Source organism: Solanum pennellii, chromosome 3 (genome assembly GCF_001406875.1).
Source record: "Solanum pennellii chromosome 3, SPENNV200".
In the NCBI taxonomy this organism is placed as follows: domain Eukaryota; kingdom Viridiplantae; phylum Streptophyta; class Magnoliopsida; order Solanales; family Solanaceae; genus Solanum; species Solanum pennellii.
This window is the reverse complement of record NC_028639.1, coordinates 1,009,896-1,034,330: the sequence shown is the minus strand read 5'-3', so window position 1 is coordinate 1,034,330 and position 24,435 is coordinate 1,009,896. Positions and strand designations below refer to the sequence as shown.

Genomic DNA, 24,435 nt, shown 5'->3' with positions numbered 1-24,435 from the left:
CCTGATAGGAAAAACACAACAAGTTTAGGAATCTGTTTATGTATTTTTTACATAGTTTACAAATATATAAATTTTATTTTTTAAAAAATGAAGATTTCATGAGCAAGTTCTCGATCAAAATTAAACTGTTTAACTCTCTAAAAACAGAATATATCACATAAATTAGGACAAAGGGAGTAATATTTTTCTCGTATATATTTCACACGGTATCAGAGTTTCTACTATTCTGGTAAAGAAACGAAGAGCTTCCGCTACCGGGGGATGGCTATGACCCATATATGCCACCCGTCTAGCTAATGGTTATGTAACAAAAGTAGGACTAATAATATATGCATGAAAATCATATCCAGGGGAAGAAAACTCAGTCAGACATGTGATCGTGCATCAGTTTCAGATGACATTCTAGGACTGTTTTGTGTCAACCCCATATCACTTAGCCCCGTGCTATCTTTCTGGTGTCTACCTTTTCATTTCCAATTCGCACAATACGGTGTTCCGGTGACTACTTTCTCATATCTTATTTGTATAGATTGAGGCATGATTTGCAGAGGCAAAAGCCTCCTTTTCTTATTGCTGCCAATCTTAACAGAATAATACCTGTCTTCGTCCTGCAAAATTGAATGTTAATGGAAAGAGTCGGTGTTGTGCATTTTAAAAAGTAAATAGATGCTGCTTAGTGGTTGCTTTTCCATCCTACATTACTAAGATGCAAAGTTTCAATACTCACCAATGATCTTCTCTTCTTTATCTTCCTCTCCTTTGCTATTTAACGAAGATTACTTTCCTTGAAATAGCCTTTAGGATAAACATGATATAAAGGAAACATACACGGAAAGAAGTAGGGAAGTAGCACACAATGTTCTTTGTTCTTTGGGTATGATGAGTGCTTCGCTCTTCAAATGTTTTTTCCCCAAGAGTTTCCAAGAATATTTATTGCATTGACCATATGGATACAAAATTTCTTAAAACTTAGATTGTACAAATGATGAATTTGAGCTAAGCGGTACAGTAGATTCATGCTAATTTATCAAGTATTGCTGGTTGTATCATCTGTTCTTTAAGGTTTCAAATTCTTTTCGTACTGTGCTTTTGATTGATTTTTTCCTTTTATTGTACCTCCAGAGGAGAATAAGGCTCGCCAACAAGTATGTAATCAAGGATGGAGCTTATCTGTCAGAGCCTGAATTTTTTAGTAGAGCTGAAAAGTCAACTTAATCTGCACGTTGATTATAGTATTCAGTTCAGGTTCATCTTTAAGTTCGTTTATTCTGTTTTTTGTTCTCAGGGAGTTGGCATTGCGGCCCCTTCCATTGACTATCAATTGTCAAGTCCCAGTTTATGAGTATCAAATCAAAAGAAACAATTTTCTAAACTTCATCCTGTCCTCAGCATGATGTTTTACCTAAAGTGGCCTGGCAGCTCAACCTTTTGAGCGCACATTTTCTGCCCTTGCAAATTTTAATGATTTCAACAGTGATATGCTTATGCATGCTGACTTAAGTGAAGAACATGCCAGAATAAGTTGAATACTCATAAGTGATCCCGTGATCTTAACACTTAGCAGTTGTTTTGATTACAATATCAAGTTGTGAATTTGTTTCCAGAACATTTTTGGTCATTGAGATATCTTTCGGCAACTTCCTGCATGATCTTATCAGTATTCAAGGAAGAAATTCAACTTAAAATTCTAATGTGAAATGTGAGAGCCTTATGTAGGATTATGGAAAAAGTGGAACTCTTCATGGTGAAGATTTACATAAGTTTTCAGCATAAACAAAAACTTTGGTGATAGGCAGGCGAAAGGAGAAATTAAGGATTTTTTCTTTTCTCATACTAGATAGTGGGCACAACGGGGTTCATCTCAACTCTCTTTGCTGGAAAATATACTTTTTTTAATGTTTATATTGATATTGAATTCCTTTGCTTCTTTGTGTCCTTACTTCTTGATATTTTAAAATCTTTTATTGAAAATCCTGGCTCTACCACCGTCTTGTAGTTGTTCAGAAAATGAGGCAATGCATGGAAGATTCTAAAGAACTAAGAACAATGTTAAGAATGAAGTCTTTTGGATGTAATGTCTATTCTCCAAGGCTGTCTCTCGTGTTTGCTTCTCTTCCTCCCCCACTTATTTCGAGGTACCTTTCAACTTCCCCCCTGTTTATTGTTTTTGGTAGATGATTATGATACTTTTTCCAATTTAATTTATATGACATAGTATGATTAGTTACGAAATTTATATGAGATAGGTAGTACTAAGCATGGCATAATATTTGTCTGTTTAAATCTAGTTAGACTTAAACCTTGTATATGTATGTATGTATTTAAAAACACGGGCTTATATGTGTTAAAATAGGGGGGAAGTTACAAGCCTCTGTACTAGTTTGGTGGGATCACTGAACCAAGTAGCTTTAGCCTGGGATGCATCCTGTATTTGCGTTTTAAAATTCACTTAAAATTTATTATTTATTGAATTTTGCTAAGTTTGTCTTCTCCAGAATTCTGAATTTGTAAGCTCAAAATTTATACTAGCTCCGTCTATGTGTTAAAAGATGGTAAATTAAATGAATTGTGGTAGAGTTTTGTGCTTGAATCTATAGAATTCAAATTTTAGATCTTCTTCCATTTGTGTATAAACTTTTGAAATGTGTAATTTTGAATAAGTCATTAACATTTATTTAGTTAGAAAAACTTAAGAAAATTGAATTCTCTAAATCTAAAGAGGTTTTATTTTTCTTTTTGAAGCAAATTAATAAGAAAATAGTATCAGAAAGAGTATAGTATAGTTTTTGCAGATAATGGAAGCTTTTTCTGACTTTTTTTTGTTGTTAATGTTTATGGTGTAGGGGTATCATGCATCGGACAAATATAAAAGAAAATCGGACTATGATAAAGGTTTCAACAACGATTGGACTGTGACAGATGCAGGGGATAGGATCGTCGAGATGACCGAGAAATCTAAAATACGCATGGAAGATCCATGACAAAAACTGCAAAGAAAATTGAAGAAGAAATCAGAGACTAGTACTGCAGATAAAGTACAAAAAGAAAGCCCATGATGTGAAGACAATGACTAAAGACATGATGGATTCTACAAAGGTTAGGTTATATCGTTCCCTCTGTTCTGATTTATGTGGGCATGAGCTTTAAAAAAAGGAAGAATCGACTATTAGGTGAATTTCTTAAGTGAACAAGTAAAAACAAAAAGTTTATTTTTATAAATTGAATAGTAAAAGGGGGATGAAGTAAGTGAAAATAATTTTCTTTTTTTGTGAGGATTTATACTTGTAGTAAAAAAGATTAAAGAAGTGATCATGACTAGTTGATGATCCTAGCATGGAATCAAGTGCAAAATATAAATGATGAAATTTATATAAATCCTGACAAAAAAGAAACCTCTCTTAGTGTTAGAAATTCTCCGCATTTTCTAAATGATCATATAGTTTCTGACTAGAACAAAAGACTAATACTGGGTAGTGGACCTAACTTAACTGTATCATCATTGTTAAATCTTTAGTCACAGCTAATTGGTATCGCTTGCTAGTTTATTTTTCTTATTGCATCTTATTTTTTGTTAAGTGTACGTGTTTTTAAAGAGATCGTATGTATTTGAAAACAACTTCCTTTCATATGATTTTATGCTTACCTCATTCTTTGAACACATACAAATTGGGTTTTCTTCTTCTTTTCACTATTTCATGATCCTCTTTTAAAAAATATTAATTCTCCACTCCGGAGATAATAAACAAAGGAAATTTATAGGAACAAATTTTGAAGTGTCTAACCATACAAGGTCCTAAGATTATCTTCATAAACTTCTTTAAAAGTTTTCACCGAAAACACTTTTAGAAATGTTCTCAAATAGTTAAAAATTTAAATTCAGATACTTATTAAAATTTGGCAAACAAATCAAATTCTTAAATATATAATTACCCTAAACCTTAAAGTTTTTTCTATTAAAATTCTCTCAATATTCTTTTCAGGAAAACTTCTAAAAATTATCCGACTTTAGGAGTCAAATGCATAAGAAACAAATAAATTATTTCTGCCTGGTACAAAAGGTATAAAAGGAAAATTCTTAAAGGAAAATAAAGTGTAATATGAATTAATTGATTGAAAAAGAAAAAGCTCTAAATCTTAAAGAATATTTTAGTTGTGGAGATGAAACAAGAATACTTTTTATTGCTATGAATTCTTTTGTGCATATTGTTTTTATTTTATTTATCAGCCAAATTATCACTTATCCTTCAATTTATTGAATTGTTTACCTCCATACTTTTTTTCTATACTCACTTTATAATGAATTTTTTTCCATTTTAACAATGAAATGTAGATTTCTTTCTCTATTTCTTTTCTTTCTCAATCTCAGTAAGTCAATACAATTGTAGGTATGTACATTATCATTCGGTTGATTGCATATTTTACATGCATATTATTTATTATACATACTTTATGATGAATTTGTTTCAATTTTAACGATGAAATTGTAAATTTTCTTTTTGCATCCTTTTCTCGTCTCTTTTATTTCTCACACTCTTCAAGTCAACATAATTTTTGTTTTACAAATTATCACCCACCGTTTATTTGATTTACATATTTTTTTTACACACTTTATATTAAATAATTTCCCATTTTAATAGTGAAAATATAGATGTCATTTTTCCCTTTTTTGCCTTTATTTGACACCCATTTTCTTGTCTCTTTTATCACTCAGTATTTTTAAGTCAATAATATATGTTGTTTGTTTGTATCTTTTCTTCCGTTAAGTTTTCTGCAGACAAATCTTGTTAGCATCTATCTTCACTCTCATTTTCTCCTCTTTCTCCATTTTCTTTTGGATCATGGACTCGGGGAATTCTGAAAGGATGTGAGTACAAGTTTACAACTTTTTATGATATATGTTCTTTTCTCCTTTTATGTCCTCTTAATTTTATGCTTGAATGTTTTTCTCAATCATAGTAATTGATGTAAAACGTGGTCTATCTTGGGAAATAATTTTTTGGAGAAATTTTTCAATAGGGTTTTGATTACATTTTTAAGTTTTAGAAGTTGAAAGGGAAGGCATGATTAGTTGTTGAAGCAAGTGATACGAGACAAGTGTAAGATATAAGAAAATAATTTTCACTAGGCGGAAGGGGAGCCTAGTAACTGGTAAAGTTGTTACACTGCTACCAGAAGGTTATGGGTTCAAGCCGTGGGAACAATCTCTTCCAAAAATGCTTTATAAGACAACGTACATTAGACCTTTGTGGTCTGGTCCAATCTCTTGAAAAAATGTTGGGTAAGATTGTATACAATAGACCGACCGTTGTAGTCCGGTCCTTCCCTGAATTCCGTGCATAACGGGAACTTTAGTGCACCGGCTGTCCTTCAGGCTTGAATTTTAGATAGTATAGGGTCAAATTTAATTTTTTCCTTTTAAATTAATGTTGGAAGGCGTATTCATCGAGAAAATGTTTTAGGGGAAAACAATTCACATCAAATTAATGAGATTCTATCGGCAATTCTTCAGGCTTGAAAAGTGCATCTATGATTACTTGGTTAAGAAGGGGATGCGTGAGTCTGCAGAGGCATTCGCGAGTGAAGTTGATCTTGAAATTCCCACAGATGATGGTAAGTCTTTCTTTAAATTTATGGCAGATTTGAACTCATTGCTGTGCTTTATCTTCATTAAAAATTGTCTTCGCATGATGTATAATTCAGGGTAGACTGCCTAGTCACATCCCTTGGGCTGCGGGCCTTTTTTCGGACATTGGGTGAATGCAGGATGGATTGTGCATTGGGCTACCCTTTTATTGATGATCATGTTAACTATTTTATTGCTTTGATTTCATTTTAATTTTTATATGGCGTTTGACTAGACACATATTTTAAGAAAAAAAGGAAGTCTTGTGGCACAACTTCAATTTTTTTTTTGTTAAGGTAACAGTCTTGTATTATATTCCAGAAAATCAAACCTGCCATAACTTGTTACAAGTTTACTAATTACAAATAAAAGGAGAGTATCACGAAGATCTTAAATCCTAAATAACAAAAATTACAAGGTGCCTAAAGCATTCATTACTGATTCTAGAAAAAAAGAAATAAAACCAAGCCATTCATCTTCATCTTCTGGATGCTGTTACTTTTGTTCTGGAAGCATCTGAGGTTCCTCTCTTTCCACACAGACCATCAGATACAGGTGGGGATGATCTTGCATCCTTCTTTATGACCAGAAATGTAGGCAAAGATACTCCATATCTTCAGGGCCTGGACAATATTTCTTGGCATCACCCAAAGTAGGCCCTTCGAATTGATGAAAATGCTCCACAAAATATAGTGATCCTACAGTGAAGAAAGAGGTGATTGACTGTTTCAGCCTCTTCTCCACACAGGAAACATCTAGGACTCAGTTGGATACCCCTTTTCATGAGGTTTTCCTAGGATAAAACAGCCTGCTTTGCTAGTAGCCAAGTGAAGCAGGACACTTTTGGAGGTATTTTAACTTTCCAGATAAGTTTCCATGGCCAGCCAGTAACCTGATAGATGAAAGAGTTGAACTTTTTGTAAGCTTCCTTCACACTGAAATTTCCATTGCAGTTATGATTCCAAAACAATCCATCTTGGGAGGTAGAGGTTCCTTTGAATTGCTCAAGGATTCCAAAGAAATCTACTAGTCTTTGGATCTCCCAATCATATAGGGGCCTTCTAAAGCTCAGATTCCATCCCGATTCGACCAAACTTCTGCCACAGTGTCTTTTTGTTGTTGTTTCAGAATGTAGATATCTGGGAAGAGGGGTTTTAAGGAGCCTTGTTCTAACCAACTGTCCTCCCAGAAGGAGACCTTCATGCCATTTCCTATTCTAATGCTGTAATCTTCTCTTAGTTTTGCCAAAGGTTCTGATGGCCCTCCAGATCTCTATATTCGAATTTATGTGTCATCGGGCTACAAAAATTATGAAAGACCTTTGATACATGTGGTCTAAAATAAGCTTTAAACATGTGACTATAAATCATCACAGTAACATGAAAATTTAAAGTATTTTTAATTCTGGGGATAAATGAAAAAGTAAAGTATGTCATATAAATTGGGTTAAAGAGAGTGTAACATACCAAAAGTATTCATACAAATAGAATGAAGGGAATGATAGATAATGCCATTCTTTGAATGTTGTGGTTCACTTGTTCTAGGGTCAATTTTTTCTTGAAAATGCTTTCTGTAAAATTTATTAGTTGCTCTTCTTTATTTTGGAGGGATGTGCACAACATAGTGACTGATCATTTTATTTGTGGTGATGTTCTAATGTTCAATTATTTAAATCTGCGATTTGTTTCAGCTCCAAAATCTCCGGGGTCATTTCTCGCGGACTGGTGGAATGTGTTCTTTGATATTCTCATCTCTAATCAGTCCGCCCAAGATCCTTATGCTGAGGTATTCTCTAAACTTTTCTAAGTTAATTTAGTGAAAATGGTCAAATGCTCCCTTAACGTATATTTGGATTCTCAACTACACACTAATTTATAAAGGTCCTATCACCCCATGTACTGTTTAAAACTGAAATTATTACCTCCCTAAATGCTTAGCTAACATAGTGAGTGTATTTCACTCTCTTTGGTAGAGTGAGCATAAAAAACTATTGTTAAAACTTTATTTTCAATATCTTCTTTCAATAAATATATGCGTTTTAATTTTTTTTTCTTATTTGTTTTCTTTCATCTCCAGCAATATAAACAAATCTCCCATCTTTCACCACCTCTAAGTCATGCTGCCACCATCTTCACCGGATTCACTACTGTTGAATCCAAACAATTTTTCAAACTCATGTACAACTCTTGCAAAATCAATCAACCTAAATCAATTTTAGATAAGTTAACATATATTTATATCACCCCAAAGTACTTTGGATCTGATTTGAGAAAAATCAGTATGGGTTTGTTTACTTCAAATCCAATTGAACCCACCAAAAAAATTATTTTTTTACTAATGGATCCTTTAATTATTAATTCAAATCTCAACCAATCAACTATGCCTATTAATCTCAAATCTCAACCAATCAACTATGTCTCAATTTCTTTTGCTAGTAATCTCGTTAATTCATCAGCCGTCATAGAATCAATCTCTTCCTCTTGGAATTGTCATCGCCATCGATGATGATGTGGAAGACATCATAGGCTCATCCTCATCTTCGTTGAGAGGATTGCTTATCTTCGGTGACCACCACTAATGACAATATTCTGCCATGTTCATCCTCTCTGCCTCCTTCACTTTTTCTTTTATAATTTGATTTTTAGGTTTCAGAAGTGCAAAGCCCCAATATCTCTAGGCGAGCTTTCAAATAATTATTCACCTTTCTTCCTTAAAGACCCAGTTTCGATTGACTTATGGTGTTCTTATGGTGGTGAAAGTACTTTGGGTGTTTGAAGGGATGGGTAAGACTATAGAAGAAAAGGGTAAATAAATATAAAAAATCGAAAAAAAAATATTTGATGAAGTGTCTTCTTTTATCCTCTTTTTGAGACACTATTATAATCTAAATGAATTTTTTTTTCTTCAAATTATCAGGCTGCACGTACTATGGACAATGTGGTACCTCAAGTCCCTTATGCTGTGCCAGCATCTTCTTCTCATTCTTTTACACCAGTTAGCTCTCCTACAATGCATCGTTTGGTCTTAATTATATAGATTATAATGTCTCCCTTGTGATGTCACTCTTTTGTCCGAACTATAGGCACATAATATATCTCTTGTGGTGCCGGCATTTACTCCTGAGGGATCACAAGAGCCATACCATCTGAGGATGCCTGAGGACGAAGTGATACCTAAGTTAAGATTTCTTGATGTGGATCGTCCGAGTCAGGGGGCGGCGTTTGTAACTGATTCTAGGTAATAACTTGTTATGTTTATTGCAAATCCAAACCAACGTTCCTGCACTTGATGTATTTTTTTTAGTGTTTGTCTTGTTCATGTAACTTCATGTTATATCTGTGCTGCTTTGTTCTTGACAAAATCACGTGTCCATTTGGTCTTGCGCAATGTAATTATGACCGTAAAATTGAATTTATCTAATTCTGTGTGTTAATCTTCCTAGATGACTACTTATTGCTATGATGTTGCATAGTGAAAGCATCAATTTGGTTGTTGAAGTTGGTGAATCAGAAGATTTTTAACTCTTTTAGATTTTCTTGTGTCATGCAGCCGCCTGATGGAGCAAATTCCAAATATGCCTCAACTGTGGGAGGCCAAAGTATGTTTACATTTCTGATACAACAACATTTTTTTTTTGTTGTGACATAACTGTCAAGGTTTTATTCCTTCCAGGATGAGGGAGAGGGACAAGGCATTTACTTTGACCAAACTATGCAGATGGAACCAAATGCCGATACTCCTGAAAAGGTTATGCTTCAGGTGCCAGATCCTTCTGAAGCAGGTTCGTTTGTATTGTTTTCAAATACCTTGCATTTATGTTTCAGAATCTCTTGATTTTGGTCTTGATAATACATGTGAGCTCACCTAAGTAGTTCCACTCTTATATGTTGACTTAACATGCATTAAGGTTCTAACTAAAATCTGCAAGAAAAGCTCCTTCATTGGAGGAGTCAGTTGCATACTTATTCAAAATTCTTAGTGCCTTGAGCAGAACATGCTCATTGTTGTATGTGTGTTGCATTTACCAACACAAAATTAGTAGTGGTTTAACTTTGTATGTCCGATCATGAACATCAAGTATTTATGGATTAGGTTACAGCCTCATTCATGTCCAGCTTTAAGGATATGAAAGATTTCCCCTAAGATGAGGTTTTATTTGGTGTATACAAGATCTCTTGATATGTGACTGAACGTATCTATAGCCTTAATTAAGATGAGGTTCTTGAGAAAATCATATTTCCCCATAAGGCTGCAGCCTCGTTCATGTCCGGAAGAGATTAATTATTTGGTAATTGTAGAAGCAAATAACTTTGTATGTCTGATCAGAGGTTTTATTTGATGTATACAACATCAAGTATTATCATGGGTTATTTGGTAATTGCAGAACTGTTTAATTGTAAGCTTATGTAGAGAATGCCTTTTGACCTAAAATAAGACCACCAATTTTTGCTGGTGTATGAAAATGTTGGTTTGTTATTAGTTCTTCAAGGACAATTAAACAGTTCTCTATTTTAGTAGAAACTCTCATCTGATTCTGTGCTACTCTTCCTATCAGGCTCTTCTACTGGCTCCTGCTCTGGGATGCAGCAAACTCCCTAATCAAATCAAAATCTCTTGATTTCCTGATCTTCCTCTTGGCATGGAATTAAGAAGGTGATAACTTGAGAAAGCTTACAATTCATTAGCTATATTATAATACAGTACATGTAGACTATAGCCATGAGGAAAGACAAGATGCATTTTGTTACTTCTTGATTGTTTTAAGTTTTTTTTTTTTTTGTAATCCAAGCTTCATAATGAGTACTTGATTATGATTTATGAATGGAATAACATTCGATGTTGTTGCTTTCTCCCAATTGTAAAATGGCTGTTGTATCATTATAGTTCACAAGTTAAAGTGCAGTGCACAACAACAACAACATACCCAATGTAACCCCACAGGTGAGATCTGGGTAGGTGATGTGTATGCAGCCTTAGTGCAGTGTCTTGATGTGAATGTAAAACTGCTAATAACATTTAAATGTGGCATAGAAAGTTTAGGTATTAACAGCGAGAAAACAGAATGGGTTGATGGCTTCAGGCATGAGCGATTTAGGTTAAGGTCACAGGCAACATTTGGTATTTATATAAGTGGGCTTGATCAATGATGCTTGAAGAAGCATTATAGTGATGGTAGTTAAGCTTTTGCGAATTAGACTCTAAATAGTATTGAAATATTGCTCATCGATGTTTGCAGAAACATTATGTTGATGGTACTTGTATTCAAGTTCATTATTAGGCTTATATATAAGATATCGTTCTTCCTTGGTTGTGAATAAGCTGTTCTTATATTAGTTAGGAGTCTAGTCAATCAAATCTACAGATTGTGTCAAAATGATAAGGGCATCCTGGTGCATGAATTAGACTCTAAATAGTATTGAAATATTGCTCATCGATGTTTGCAGAAACATTATGTTGATGGTACTTGTATTCAAGTCCATTCTTAGGCTTATATATAAGATATCGTTCTTCCTTGGTTGTGAATAAGCTGTTCTTATATTAGTTAGGAGTCTAGTCAATCAAATCTACAGATTGTGTCAAAATGATAAGGGCATCCTGGTGCATGAATTAGACTCTAAATAGTATTGAAATATTGCTCATCGATGTTTGCAGAAACATTATGTTGATGGTACTTGTATTCAAGTCCATTCTTAGGCTTATATATAAGATATCGTTCTTCCTTGGTTGTGAATAAGCTGTTCTTATATTAGTTAGGAGTCTAGTCAATCAAATCTACAGATTGTGTCAAAATGATAAGGGCATCCTGGTGCATGAATATCTCGTGTTTATGATGGATCTGGGCAAGGGCCATACTCGATCAATGTAGTTAGGCAGCCTATCTTGATGCAAACATCATTGGCTGATTCCATGGAAACAACTTTACAGTTGCTCCAAGACTCCCTTTCTTACCGTCAAAATGATAAAAAAAACAGAAAGGGACTGTGCCTGCTTTGCTGCAGTTATTTTCTCTAACAAGTCATTTGTGGCTGTGGTCTCTTGAGGTAGAGACTACCTCAAGAGTAGAGTGCATATTGAGGAATGCCTTGCAATATAATATTTAGTCACATAATGATATAATGAATGGGGACATCCTTTCTGTGCACTATTTGGTGGATAATATAGGAAGGAGAGTAAAAGAAGAAGGGGAACACTGATTGGTAAATGGGAAAAGAGTGTTAGCTCAATTACCTTTGAGTTCTCCCTATTTAAACTTGCAAAACAATGACTAACACATAAGATTTGTGTTGTTAAGTATTAGGAATTTGCCTCACTGCCTTTCTGTATCGAAGAAGACTAGGAGTTCTTTCTCGCAAGGGTAAAAGGTTGAACTCTACTGAAAGAGGAGAACCTTGATTGTTACCTGGCCCATTGAACTTTGAGCACGATGCCTTCCATATGAAAACATTAGTCTTATTGACCCACTTTGATCATTGTTGATGTAGTGATCACACCATCAAGCAAGATTAGACAATGAGGTTACAATATTTTCAAAAGCAAGAAATACGAAGATCATCTATGGGCTTGAAGCAAGAGAGAACTGAATTTCCTTGAGGTAAAGTTCCCCAAGTACAAAAAGCAACAAGCTCTTTGGGCTTGTAGTACACGAGAACTGAAGCTCACATTTAGTTTATATGTAGCGCACAAGTTAATGAAAAAAATACCAAACATGTATGAATGTAATGTTATAATAAAAGTTGATATTAAACCAACTACTCATAGTTTAGCTTAAAATTGACCGCTTATTCTTGGGATTATTTTGTGTGTCATTATTTTAAGCGCATGCTTCGTTTATGAAGTGATAACTCCTCGTTTGTCTTGTTTTTTCATTAGAGGAAAAACAATGACCCATTATGACACTATGAGACTCTACGGATCTTGTCATTACAACATGTCTGAAAGTTGTATTTTTTTTACTCTGTTTCCTTCGACGTTCTTCTAGTAGCTTCCGATAATGCCAAAATATTTCTATCTACCCTTTGTCTTTGCAAGTGGTCTAAAACCCTTTTATCTAGGTCATTCCAATTTTAACAAGTTATTACTACATGCGCTCGACACGGTAAAGAAGTTTCAGAGGATGTTTTATAAACATAACAGAAATATTCCATTGTGGCTTCCTTTCATTTTCTCTAATATTCATTCTAAAATAGAACATAAAATTAAAGAGATACACAATAAAGTAAAGTGTAAATTATGGAAAACTAATAATACCAAACATGTATGATTTAATGCTATAATAAAGTTCATAATGTTAAGATATGGCATCTAGGCCTAGATATCATTTTTCTTTTTTCGCCTTTATTTGGCATCCATTTTCTTGTCTCTTTTATCACTAAGGGGTCGTTTGGTACAAAGATTAATAATGCAGGGAATAGTAATGGTGGAATTAATAGTGCAGGGATTAGTAATGTAGGGATTATTTTTACCAAGTGTTTGGTTCATTGTTTCGCACCTCATCTTGTGTTTGATTAGAACTTTATAAAAAAATTTCTTTCCAATTATACCCTTGAATTATTATGCAATTGGATAAGTTAAATAATTGTCGGACAATTTTTTTTATGACCAAACTAGTTATGAAAAGAACAATTTTATTGTCATGTTTGTCTTTTTTACTTTAAATTATTTGAGGATAAATAATTGTCATCTTAGTAAATTGATCACTTACAAATGTCAATTTTCAATTTAAAAGAAGGAAAATGCACAAGTACCACCTCAAACTATGCCTGAAATCTGAGAGACACATTTATACTATATTAAGGTCCTATTATCCCCGAACTTATTTATAAATAATTTTCTTCCCCTTTTCATCCTACGTGGCACTATTTTGTGGGCCCAATGCGTGTTGATGTTTTTTTCCAAGCTTGTGTCGCGTAGGCCGAAAAGGAGTAGAAAATTATTTATAAAATAAGTTCAGGGGTAATAGGATCTTAGTTTAGTATAAGTGTGTCTCTGAGATTTCGGGCATAAGTTGGGGGTACTTATGCATTTTCCCTTTAAAAAAAGATAAACTATCAACTTTTAAAATTGAAAAGAAGGTAAACAATAGTAAAATTGAATAAATCATCTAAATATACGCATAAAATTGCAAGTTGTAATTTTAATTTGTATTAAATTTTATAAATTGTTCAAAATATTAGATAACCGCACTATTTTTAATTATTTGATTTATTTTCTTGATTTTATGTTTTATGGTTGTGCTAATAAATTATTTGCTCTCTCTAAATAATTTGTAAGCTACTTTATTTAAATAAATTTACTAGCACAACCATAAAACATAAAATCAAGAAAATAAACAAAATAATTAAAATGTTTTGAGGGATATTTTTGTCTTTAGTGGACTTATCCCCATGGTATTATATCCCATGTATTGCTAATACCTCCAAGTTGAAGGTATTAGTAATACATCATATAATACCATGTAGGAGGTATAACTAATCAATGAATTAGTTATACATAGACCCAATTTCCTACCAAACATAGTACTAAATAATACCATCTATAATAAATGGACTATTTGTTTTAATGCGGCCTACCGAACGACTCCTACGTATTTTCAAGTCAATAGTATATATTGTTTGTTTGTATCTTATCTTCCATTTAGTTTTCAGCAGACAAGTCTTCACTCTCATTTTCTCCTTTTTCTCCATCTTCTTTTGGATCATGGACTCAGGGAATTCTGAAAAGTTGTAAGTACAAGTTTATAACTTTTTATGATATATGTTCTTCTCTCCTTCAGACTTGAATTTTAGACAGTATATGGTCAAATTTGACTTTTTGTCCCTTTTAATTAATGTTGGAAGGCGTCTTCATCGAGAAAATGTTTTAGGGGAAAACAATTTACATCAAATTAATGAGATTCTTTTGGCAATTCTTCAGGCTAAACAAGTGCATCTATGATTACCTTGTTAAGAGGGGGATGCGTGAGACTGCCGATATATTCGCGCGTGAAGTCGGTGATGGAAATCCCATAGATGTTGGTAAGTCTTTCTTTAAATATATGGCAGATCTGAACTCATTACTGTGCTTTAATCGTGATAATCTTCTTTAAAAGTTGTCTGGGCATGAACTATAATTCAGGGTAGACTTCCTAGGTCACATCCCCTTGGGCTGCTGGGATTTTCCATACGTTAGGTGAATGCATGATTCTTTGTGCATCGGGCTACCCATTTATTAATGATCATGTTATTTTTAAGAACTATGTTATTCCTTTGATTTCATTTTAATTTTTATATGGTGTTTGACTAGACACATAGTTTAAGAAAAAAAAGAAGTCTTGTGGAACAAATTAAATTTATTCTCTCTATATTCGAATTTATGTGCCATCGGGCAACAAAGATTATGAAATACCTTTGATACATTGGGTCTAAAATAAGCTTTAAACATGTCTGACTATAAATCATCATAGTACCATGAGAATTTTACAGCATTTTTAAATCAATGAAGGTGACATTTTTGGAGACAAATGAAAAAGTACAGTATGCCATGTAAATTGGGTTTAGGAGAGTGTAACATACCAAAAGTATTCATACGAATAGAATGAAGGGAATGATAGATAATGCCATTCTTTGAATGTTCTGGTGCAGTTATCTAGTGTAAATTTTTCTCGAAAATGCTTTCTGTGTTTATAAAATTGTATTAATTGCTCTTTTTTATTTTGGAGGGATGTCCACAACATAGTGACTGATAATTTTATTTGTGGTGATGTGCTAATGTACTATTATTTAATTCTGCGATTTGTTTCTGCAATAAAATCTTCAGGTGCGTTTCTCACGAAGTGGTGGAATTTGTTATATGATAAGGTCATCTCTAATCAGTTCTCCCAAGATCCTTTTGCTGAGGTATTTCCTAAACTTTTCTAAGTTAAATTTATCTTCCTTTTGAAACTATGATAATCTAAATGAATGTTTTTTCTAAATTATCAGGTTGCACGTACTATGTACAATTTGGTACATCAAGTCCCTGATGCTGTGCCAGCACTTTCTTCTGATTCTGTTACACCAGTTAGCTCTCCTACGATGACAGAATCTTCTGAAGCAGGTTCATTTATGTTTCAGAATCTCTTGATTTTGGGTTTGATAATACATGTGAGCTCACCTAAGTAGTTTCCACTCTTATATGTTGACTGAACATGCATTAAGATCGTAACTAAAATCTGCAAGAAAAGCTCCTTCATTTAAGGAATCTAAGTAGTTTCCACTCTTATATGTTGACTGAACATGCATTAAGATCGTAACTAAAATCTGCAAGAAAAGCTCCTTCATTTAAGGAATTAGTTGCATACTTTTTCAGAATTATCAGTGCCTTGTGCAGAACATGCTCATTGTTGTATTTGAATTGCAATTACCAACACAAAATTAATATTGGTTTAACTTTGCATGTCCGATCATGAAAATCAAGTATTTTTATGGATTAGCTTACAGCCTCGTTCATCTTCAGCTTTAAGGATATGAAATATTTCCCCTAAGATGAGGTTTTATTTGGTGCATACAAGATCTCTCGATATGTGACTGAATGTACCTATAGCCTAAATTATTTGGTAATTGCAGAAGTGTATAAAAGAATTGCTTGTGTGAGAATGCTTTTTGACCTAAAATAAGGATCCCAATTTTTGTTAGTGTATGAAAATGTTGGTCTGTTTTTAGTTATTCAAGGACAATCAAACTGTTCTCTATTATAACGGAAACTCATATCAGATTCTCTGCTAATCTTCCTATCAGGCTCTTCCACCGGCTCCTGCTCTGGAATGCAGCCGACTCCCTAATCAAATCAAGATCTTTCTCTTGGCATGGAATCAAGAAGGTGATAACTTGAGAAAGCTTACAATTCATTAGCTATTATACAGTACATGTAGTCTATAGCCATGAGGAAAGACAAGTGCATTTTGTTACTTCTTGATTGTTTTAAGCATATAATTTTTTCATAATCCAAGCTTTATCATGAGTACTTGATTATGAATGGAATAACATTTGATGTTGTTGCTTTCTCCCAATTGTAAATTGGCTGTTGCATATTTTTTAATCAACTTGGAGATTTGGGAGTAATGGTTCTTCAAGAAGCATCAACTTTTCCTACAAGTGGGAAGAACGCCAGTAGCATTATAGTGCACAAGTTAAAGTGCAGTTGCACAACAACAACAACTTACCCAGGGTAACCCCATAAATGTGATCTAGGTAGGGTGATGTGTATGCAGCCTTAATGTGCAGTCTCTTCATGTAAATGTTAAACTGCTAATACATTTAAATGAGGAGTAACTATTATGCATCTACTTGATGCCTGCAATAGAACTAATTACTTCATAAAAAAAAAAAACATTTAAATGAGGCATAGAGGGTTTAGGTAGTGAGAAAACATAACGGCTTCAGGCATGAGCGATTTAGGTTAAGGTCACAGGCAACATTTGGTATTTATATAAGTGGGCTTGATCAAGGATGCTTGAAGTTTCATTATACTGATAGTAGTTAAGCTTTTGCGAATTAGACTTCAAATAGTATTAAAGATATTGATCATCGATGTTTGAAGAAACATTATGTTGATGGTACTTCTATTCAAGTCCGTTATTAGACTTATATAAAAAATAGCATTCTTCCTTGGTTGTGAATAAGCTGTTCTTGTATTAGCGAGGAGTCTAGTCAATCGAATATACAGATTTAATGTCAAAATGATAAAGGCATCCTGGTGCATGAAGCATCTTGTGTTTACGCTAGATCTGGGCAAGTGCCATACTGCGTCAATGTAGGTAGGCAGCCTATTTTGATGCAAACATCAACGGCTGATTCCATGGAGATAACTTTTCAGTTGCTCCAAGACTTCCATTCTTACCGTCAAGATGATAAAAAACAAAACGGGACTATGCCTGCTTTGCGATATAATATTTAATTCCCATAATGACATAATGAATGGGGACATCCTCACTGTGCATCATTTGGTGGATAGGATAGGAGGGAGAGTAAAGAAGAAGGGGAATGCTGATTGGTATAGGGGAAAAGAATGTTAGCTCAATTACCTTTGAGTTCCTTAACACCTACCAGCCCATCCCTATTTAAACTAGGAAACAAACACCAACACATAAGATCTGTGTTGTTAAGTATTACAAATTTGCCTCACCGCGTTTTCTTACAGGAGAAGACCAAGAATTCTTTTCGCAAAGAGAAAATGATAAACTCTACTTAAAGAGGGAAACCTTGATTGGTACCTAGCTCCATACGCTTTGAGCACAAAGCCTTCCATATGAAAACATTAGTCTTATTGGCACACACTTTAATCATTGTTGATGTAGTGATCACATCATCAAACAAGATTAGACCATGAGGTTACAATGTTTTCAAAAGCATGAAATACAAAAAAGAACAAGATCTATGGGCTTGAAGCAAAAGGCGAGAACTGCATTTCCTTGAGGTAAAGTGCACTAAGTACAAAAAAGCAACAAGATCTTTGGGCTTGCAGCAAAAAGTGAGAATGGAAGCTCACATTTATTTGAATAGCGCACAAGTTATGGAAAAAAAAAAAATCCAAACATGTACTAATGTAATGCTATAATATAAGTTGATATTAATCCAACTCCTCATAGTTTAGCCAAAAATTGACCGGTTATCGTTGGGACTATTTTGCGTGTCATTATTTGAAGCGTATGGTTTCGCTTATGAAGCGATAACTCCTCGTTTGTCTTGCTTTATCATCTTAAAAGGCAAAACAATGACCCTTAATGACACTAGGAGACTAACTGGATCTTTTCATCATATTGTCATCGTAACATGTCTGAAAGTTGTTTTTCTTTACTTTGATCCGTTCTATATTCTTCTAGTAGCTTCCAATAATGCCAAAATATTTCAAACTACCGTTTGTCTTTGTAAGTAGTCTAAAACCCTTTTATCTAGTTCATTTCAATTTCACATAATTATTACTAGAGGGCCCTGACCTGGTACAAGAAGTGTGAGAGAATGTTATAAACTTAATAGAAATATTCCATTTGTGGCTTCCATTCATTTTCTCTAATAATCATCATGAAATAAAACGTAAAATCAAAGAGATAAGTGGTGAAATGCAAATTATGGAAAACTAAATATACCAAACGTGTATGATTTAATGTTATAATAAAGTTGGTATTAATCCAACTCCTCATAGTTGAGCTAAATATTGTCCGCTTAAGGTTATGATTATTTTGCACGTCATCATTCAAAACACATGGTTTCCTCATTAGTAATAAGTCGTCGCTTGGGTTGTTTTTATCACTTCAAGCGGCGAAGCAATAACTTTTAATAATACTATGAGACTGGATTTCTCCATCATAACATGTGTGGAAGTTGTTTCTCTTTACCTTGATAGACTTGTATATTCTTCGAGTAGCTTTTGATAAATTCAACATAATTTAAACCACTCTTTGTCTTTGCAAGTAGTCTAACCCTTCTACCGAAGGTCATTCCAAATTCAACAAGTTAATTATAAGGGGTCGAACTTGGTACAAGTAGTGTTAGAGGATGTTATAAACTAAGTAGAAATATACCATTTGTGACTTCCTTTATCTTCTCCTAATAATCATCATAAGGTAGAACATAAAAGTAAAGAGATAAGTAAAGTGCACAAGTTGTAGAACACTAAGATATACCAAAAACGTATGATTTACGGTTGGTGTTTGGATAAAGTTTTTTGAGTGATTTAAAAGTCAAAAGCCAAAATTAGGTAGCTACCTACTTTTAACTTTTGGGTCTTTTTTTTGTACATTTTAAGCCTAGTGTCTTTGCCAAACACCTCTAAAAATAAAAAAGTGTTTTAAAGTCAAAAATACCTTAAAATAAGTCAATTCAAACTCCCTCTTAATGTTATAATAAAGTTGTTATTGATCAAAAGCTTCATAATTGAGCCAAAAATTGTCCACTTAAGGTTTGGGTTATTTTGCGCGTCATCATTTTAAGGGCGTGGTCTCCTCCCTTGGATTGCTTTAACACTTTAACCAGTGAAGCAATGCCTTCTAATAACACCATGACCGGATTTTGGCATCATAGCATGTGTTGAAGTCATTTCTCTTTACCATGATTGACTTCTATATTCTTCAAAGTAGGTTCCTATTAAGTGCACATACTTTAAAGTTTAAACTACTTTGTTTTTGGAAGTAGTCTAAAACCCTTCTACCTAAGGTCATTCTAATGTCAACAAGTCAAAAGGCTATGTTGCTCATACTCTTAAAAAATATCGACAGGTGTGTGTTGGATCCTCCAAAAGTAGTTTGTTCTTGGAGGATCCAACACGTGTTCGAACATTTTTGAAGATTTTGAGCAACATAGCGAGAGGGGCCAACCTGGTACAAGAAGTGGCATAGGATGTTATAAACTAGACAGAAATATTCCATTTGTGGCTTCCTTTCACTTTCTCTAATAGTCATCATACATAAAATAGAATATAAAAGTAGATTTACATAATAAAGTAAAGCACAAATTATGGAACACTAAAAAGACCAAACATATGATTTAATGCTATAATAAAGTTGGTCTTACTCCCAAAATGCTAAGTTGCTCAGATTCTCCAAAAATGATGTCGCACCCATGTCGGATCCTTCAAACATACACTAATTTGGTGGATTCAACACGCAATCGTCAACAATTTTGGAAGAGTCCTAGCAACATAGATTTGAAGTGCCTCGCTTGGATTGCTTTATCGCTTTAAGCGCAAAGCAATGACTTTTAATAACACCATAAGACTGGATTTTGCGATCATAACATGTGCGGAATTCGTTTCTCTTTACCTTGATAGTTCAAGTAGCTCCTTATAAAGCAGACATATTTTAAACTACTCTGTCTTTGCAAGTAGTCTATGAGGTCATTCCAGTTTCAACAAGTTATTACTAGAGTGGCCCGATTTGGTACAACTAGTGTTATAAGACGTTATTTTACGATTGGGTGTAAAAGTAAAGAGATATATATTGAAGTAGAAACCTTTTCTCATTTCTCAATTCCAAGAGTTATAAATGCTTGACCAACAAAAGGTTCAAATCTCATTCTATTTTCTAATGAATGAGATGTTGTTGCACAAGGTTGTTTTAAGATTTAAGTGTTAATAGCAAGTTTGGCTTTCCATAAGAGGCACATACAATGTTGGGGCTCCGGTTTCATCTGCACTCAGTACTTCCGACACAAAATATAAATTTATGGGTAAAAATCTAGTAAAATTGGAATGAATAGTATGTCTGAATCTGTAATTTAAAAAATAGAATGGGCTCGATACTACCAACCTTAAACATTGAACTGGTAGATTTTTTTTTTTTGTGAAAGGGGTAACATAACTCTATAGGTATCCACAGGTATAAGTGTAGTTCCCCTTTAGAATGTTACGATCTATCAAAAGCTCAAGTCTATTTTTGTTGCCTATAAAAGGATCTAGAACATCAAAGATGTCTTCAGTTTGAGCTAGTAAACTATGTTTACACCAAAAGTAAAATAGAGCTAAACACTTCATTTTGACATAGTGTAGACTGTTCTGCCCATTTCCACAGCTCCTATTGTTTCTCTCTTTCCAGATTGACCACCAAATGTATGCTGGATAATCTTCCATCTCTCTTTCTAATGCAACTTGGTTTCACCCATCTGATCCCCTCACACTAGTGAAACATTCTCCACAGTTGTTCTGTCCATTTACAATGTAAAAAAAGATGGTTGACTGTCTCAGCTTGCTCTTCATACATATAACACCTAGAAGCCAACTGATGACCTTTCTTGTCAGGTTCTCATGTGTTAGAACAACTTCTTTTGGCAAAAGCCAAGTGAAACAATTCACTTTTTAAGGCAGCTTAGGTTTTCATATCATCTTCCATGTCCACTCTTTCTCCTGTCCCCTTGTAATGTAACTGTAGATTTTGAATTTTGGATTTGCCAAGGCTTTGTCTTCATAGTTGCCTAATCATGCTTTATTGATTATTTTTTACAGCATCCTATAAGAAATAATACACATTTAAACATTACTATTAGTATTAGTCTGGAGTAAAAGAAAAGAAAGGTATTTAGATGACTTTAGTTGTGATTAGGTTTTGATAAGGACGGTTGTTGTGATTAGTGCGATTGAGACCACAATGGTAGAAATTTGGGAATACAAAGTGCTCTTACTACGTGTGTCTATTGATATTTTATGACATCTAAAATAAATAAAGCTACTACTGCTTCTCAAGGGACTGAGTTACTAAATTATAATATTTGCATGAAGAAAGAATATTTATCAATAGTCGAGCTTAGATCTATAATATGAAAATCAAGCAATGATGTGCTTTCATAATTTCTACACCCTAGGGTGTTGCCTTAGTGGCCAATGAAGTGGGTGAAAAAAAGTAGAGACAAAAAATGCTAAGGTAATTTCTTCCCATTTGGCTGAGTTTTGGTAAACAGATTTGGTGGCAGGTAGTAGGTGCATAGTGAAATAGTCGGGGTGTGAATGAATCTTTACATGATCATCAATGTGAAAAAGGATAATAATTTCATAGTAGTTAATGAAAACCGCAATGAAGCCCCAAATCCTATTGTAGCTTTAAACGCAAAGAAAAACTAAAGCATTGGACTTAGCAAAGAAAAACGCCAAGAGAATGTAATTACAAAGACAAACTATAAATCGGTGGACAAAAGAATGGAAAGAGTATAATTAAGCTATACATATGACGTTGTGCCCCTTTAAGGCAGAGTCTATTACTGAATGATCAGACACCTTAACACCTTGATGCCTACACTAAAGCACCAATCAAGCGAGGTGAAATGCACGAGCTGGGCTTCGCTGAGCTTCATGGCTTATGAGCGCTTTAAGTGAGCCTTTAACAACCCTATAGTTATTTGAAAATTTATGTTGTAGTGTTGTCTAATAAGGTGGTTAGTCATTTCACTATGATAAATGTGTAAATGTATGGTAAAAACTTATTCATTCGCCAAAGACCTGCCTAGGTTGCTACTTGCATTTGTTAAACAGTCGTCAACATATTTGGGAGAGACTCATATAATCAACCCGAACTAGTTCGGAATTGATACTATTGGTTTTTTCTATATCTACTTATGATTCTTTATGATAAAGAAATTCTGTAAAAAAACTGATGCCGACATATCCTCTCTTTTGATATTGGACTGTCCTGTTCTTTGTTTAGCGTCTCATTTTTCTTGCACCTGTATAATCACTTCGAACAAAGTATGGAATAGCAGTGCTGCAACTTATTCTTAAAATCTTCAGATTGGGAAAGATGCTGACTTGCAGAAAGCTACAATAGATGATACTGAAAAGAAAAAGGAAAGGAAAGCTACATATCTCAAAGAGATGATATCTAGTAAGTGAAAGCAATTCGTATGGTGCTTTGAAGCATAGATGATATCTAATAAGGAGTATGCTTATAGAGGAATTAGAGCTTGTAGATCTGTTAGGCTCTCTGTAAGTAGTTTCTCCCTTTCTCTTTTTTTTTTTTTTTTGTACTGTTCCCCCTTTTGAAGGTCTCCAGCTTATCCTTAATGCTGAGGAATTCAACATTACCAGTTTCAGAAAAAAAAACCATACTTGGTCACACTCGTAAAATTAGAATTTGATGCAAGTATAGTGTAGTACAATGTGATTATAGCCTTTTTGTACAGTGTCTCATAATACAAGAGCTTTGTTACTGACTGTAAAAGAATCATGAAAAGTTAGCAAAAAGGAGCGCATGTTCTATCTTTTTTAAAACCATTGACTAAGTACCACATTGTGCTTTGTTAAGAAATAGATGCAGATAGTAAGTTTCTAAGTTCATGTATGATACTCCATCATATATTTTGCTTAATATCACAATAGTTGATGCTTCAATTCTGATATTTTGCAGACGTCTCTTTGATTTCCTGTCCTCATTCTACTAGAAGCAAGATAATGTGTTTCCACTTTTATCACTAGGAAATGTTGGTTGATATTGGGCAAGTGTTGTTTGATGGCACTATGGCAGTATGTGAGTCAACTTATTCATTTCAAAGGGTTGTTGATCTGATGTCATTTCAGCCTCAGGTATCATAAGTTGGCATTTCTCAAGAGCATTCTCTCGGCCAAAAAAATTGATTCAGGTTTCCCCTATATCACATGAACACTTGATCTAATAGGAAACTAAATAAACATGGTTTGATTCATCTCATAGCTTTGACGTAGATATTTTGTTGGATGTTAATCCCTATTGACACAAAGTCAAGACTAGAGGACGGCATCAAATGGAATACAGAACAAAAATGTGGCATCATATGATATTTGTTTATCTTGCAAAATCAAGAGCAAAGGATTGCATTACAAAAGGGATATAAGGTACCGCATTTTCCCTGGTTTGTGTAGCTTGAGAAATTAAAGAATCTGCCTTCAAATTACAATTGCCTTGCAAAAGTGATTTTAACTAGAAAAGTTTAGGTAACAACTCATCATAGGATTCTTGGGTTTGTTGGTGAAGCAGTTTGAAAAAAGAAACCTGCAAAAAATCAGCCCCCTTGGAGCAGCTGAAGCATCTGTCTTAAAATAAGGCAAGTCCAAGTTCAGACAAGCTATTGCAAGTAAATTGTTCTAATTGGACATATTTAGTTTGATTTTCTTCCATGCAGTATAAAGATTGAAAGTCGATGAACATTTTCCTGAAGCATGTCGTTCGTATAAGAGTGACACAAATAGAGACTTCATTAGGTTCTCTTGTAACTGTGCTGTCTGGGAGCTCTTCTGCTTTCTTGAAGTTGTTGTTTTTTGTTACATTTAACATCTTTTATATTTTATGTTAAAATTATATTATATTATTCATGCTCTAATAGATATACACTCATGCTTAG

The 24,435-nt window shown here is 33.9% G+C and overlaps 2 protein-coding genes across 11 annotated transcripts in view; both read left to right on the top strand.

Annotated features, from left to right (window-relative positions):
• The window catches only part of LOC107014782, a 21,455-nt gene extending 6,817 nt beyond the window's left edge, over positions 1-14,638 (top strand). Inside the window, exons 2-15 of one of the 10 annotated variants that reach the window (XM_027915447.1) lie at positions 1,123-1,245; positions 1,997-2,135; positions 2,844-3,096; positions 4,765-4,864; positions 5,510-5,610; positions 7,314-7,408; positions 8,540-8,617; positions 8,706-8,860; positions 9,173-9,221; positions 9,296-9,404; positions 10,179-10,276; positions 12,106-12,215; positions 14,331-14,346; positions 14,537-14,638. In XM_027915447.1, the coding sequence (XP_027771248.1) occupies positions 4,839-4,864; positions 5,510-5,610; positions 7,314-7,408; positions 8,540-8,617; positions 8,706-8,860; positions 9,173-9,221; positions 9,296-9,404; positions 10,179-10,222 (657 nt within the window). In that variant the 5' untranslated portion in view covers positions 1,123-1,245; positions 1,997-2,135; positions 2,844-3,096; positions 4,765-4,838 and the 3' untranslated portion in view covers positions 10,223-10,276; positions 12,106-12,215; positions 14,331-14,346; positions 14,537-14,638. Of the gene's footprint in view, positions 1-1,122; positions 2,136-2,843; positions 3,097-4,764; positions 4,865-5,509; positions 5,611-7,313; positions 7,409-8,539; positions 8,618-8,705; positions 8,861-9,172; positions 9,222-9,295; positions 9,405-10,178; positions 10,277-12,105; positions 12,624-14,268; positions 14,347-14,536 lie in introns of those variants that run through there. The other 9 variants (XM_027915444.1, XM_027915445.1, XM_027915450.1 and 6 more) reach the window with 9 other exon arrangements.
• LOC107014784 lies at positions 14,353-24,435 on the top strand. Its single transcript, XM_027915452.1, has 7 exons — positions 14,353-14,637; positions 15,419-15,498; positions 15,583-15,697; positions 16,378-16,459; positions 22,850-23,044; positions 23,466-23,697; positions 23,780-24,435. Exons 1-4 carry the CDS (start codon positions 14,511-14,513, stop codon positions 16,419-16,421), a joined length of 366 nt encoding a protein of 121 aa, XP_027771253.1. The 5' UTR covers positions 14,353-14,510; the 3' UTR covers positions 16,422-16,459; positions 22,850-23,044; positions 23,466-23,697; positions 23,780-24,435.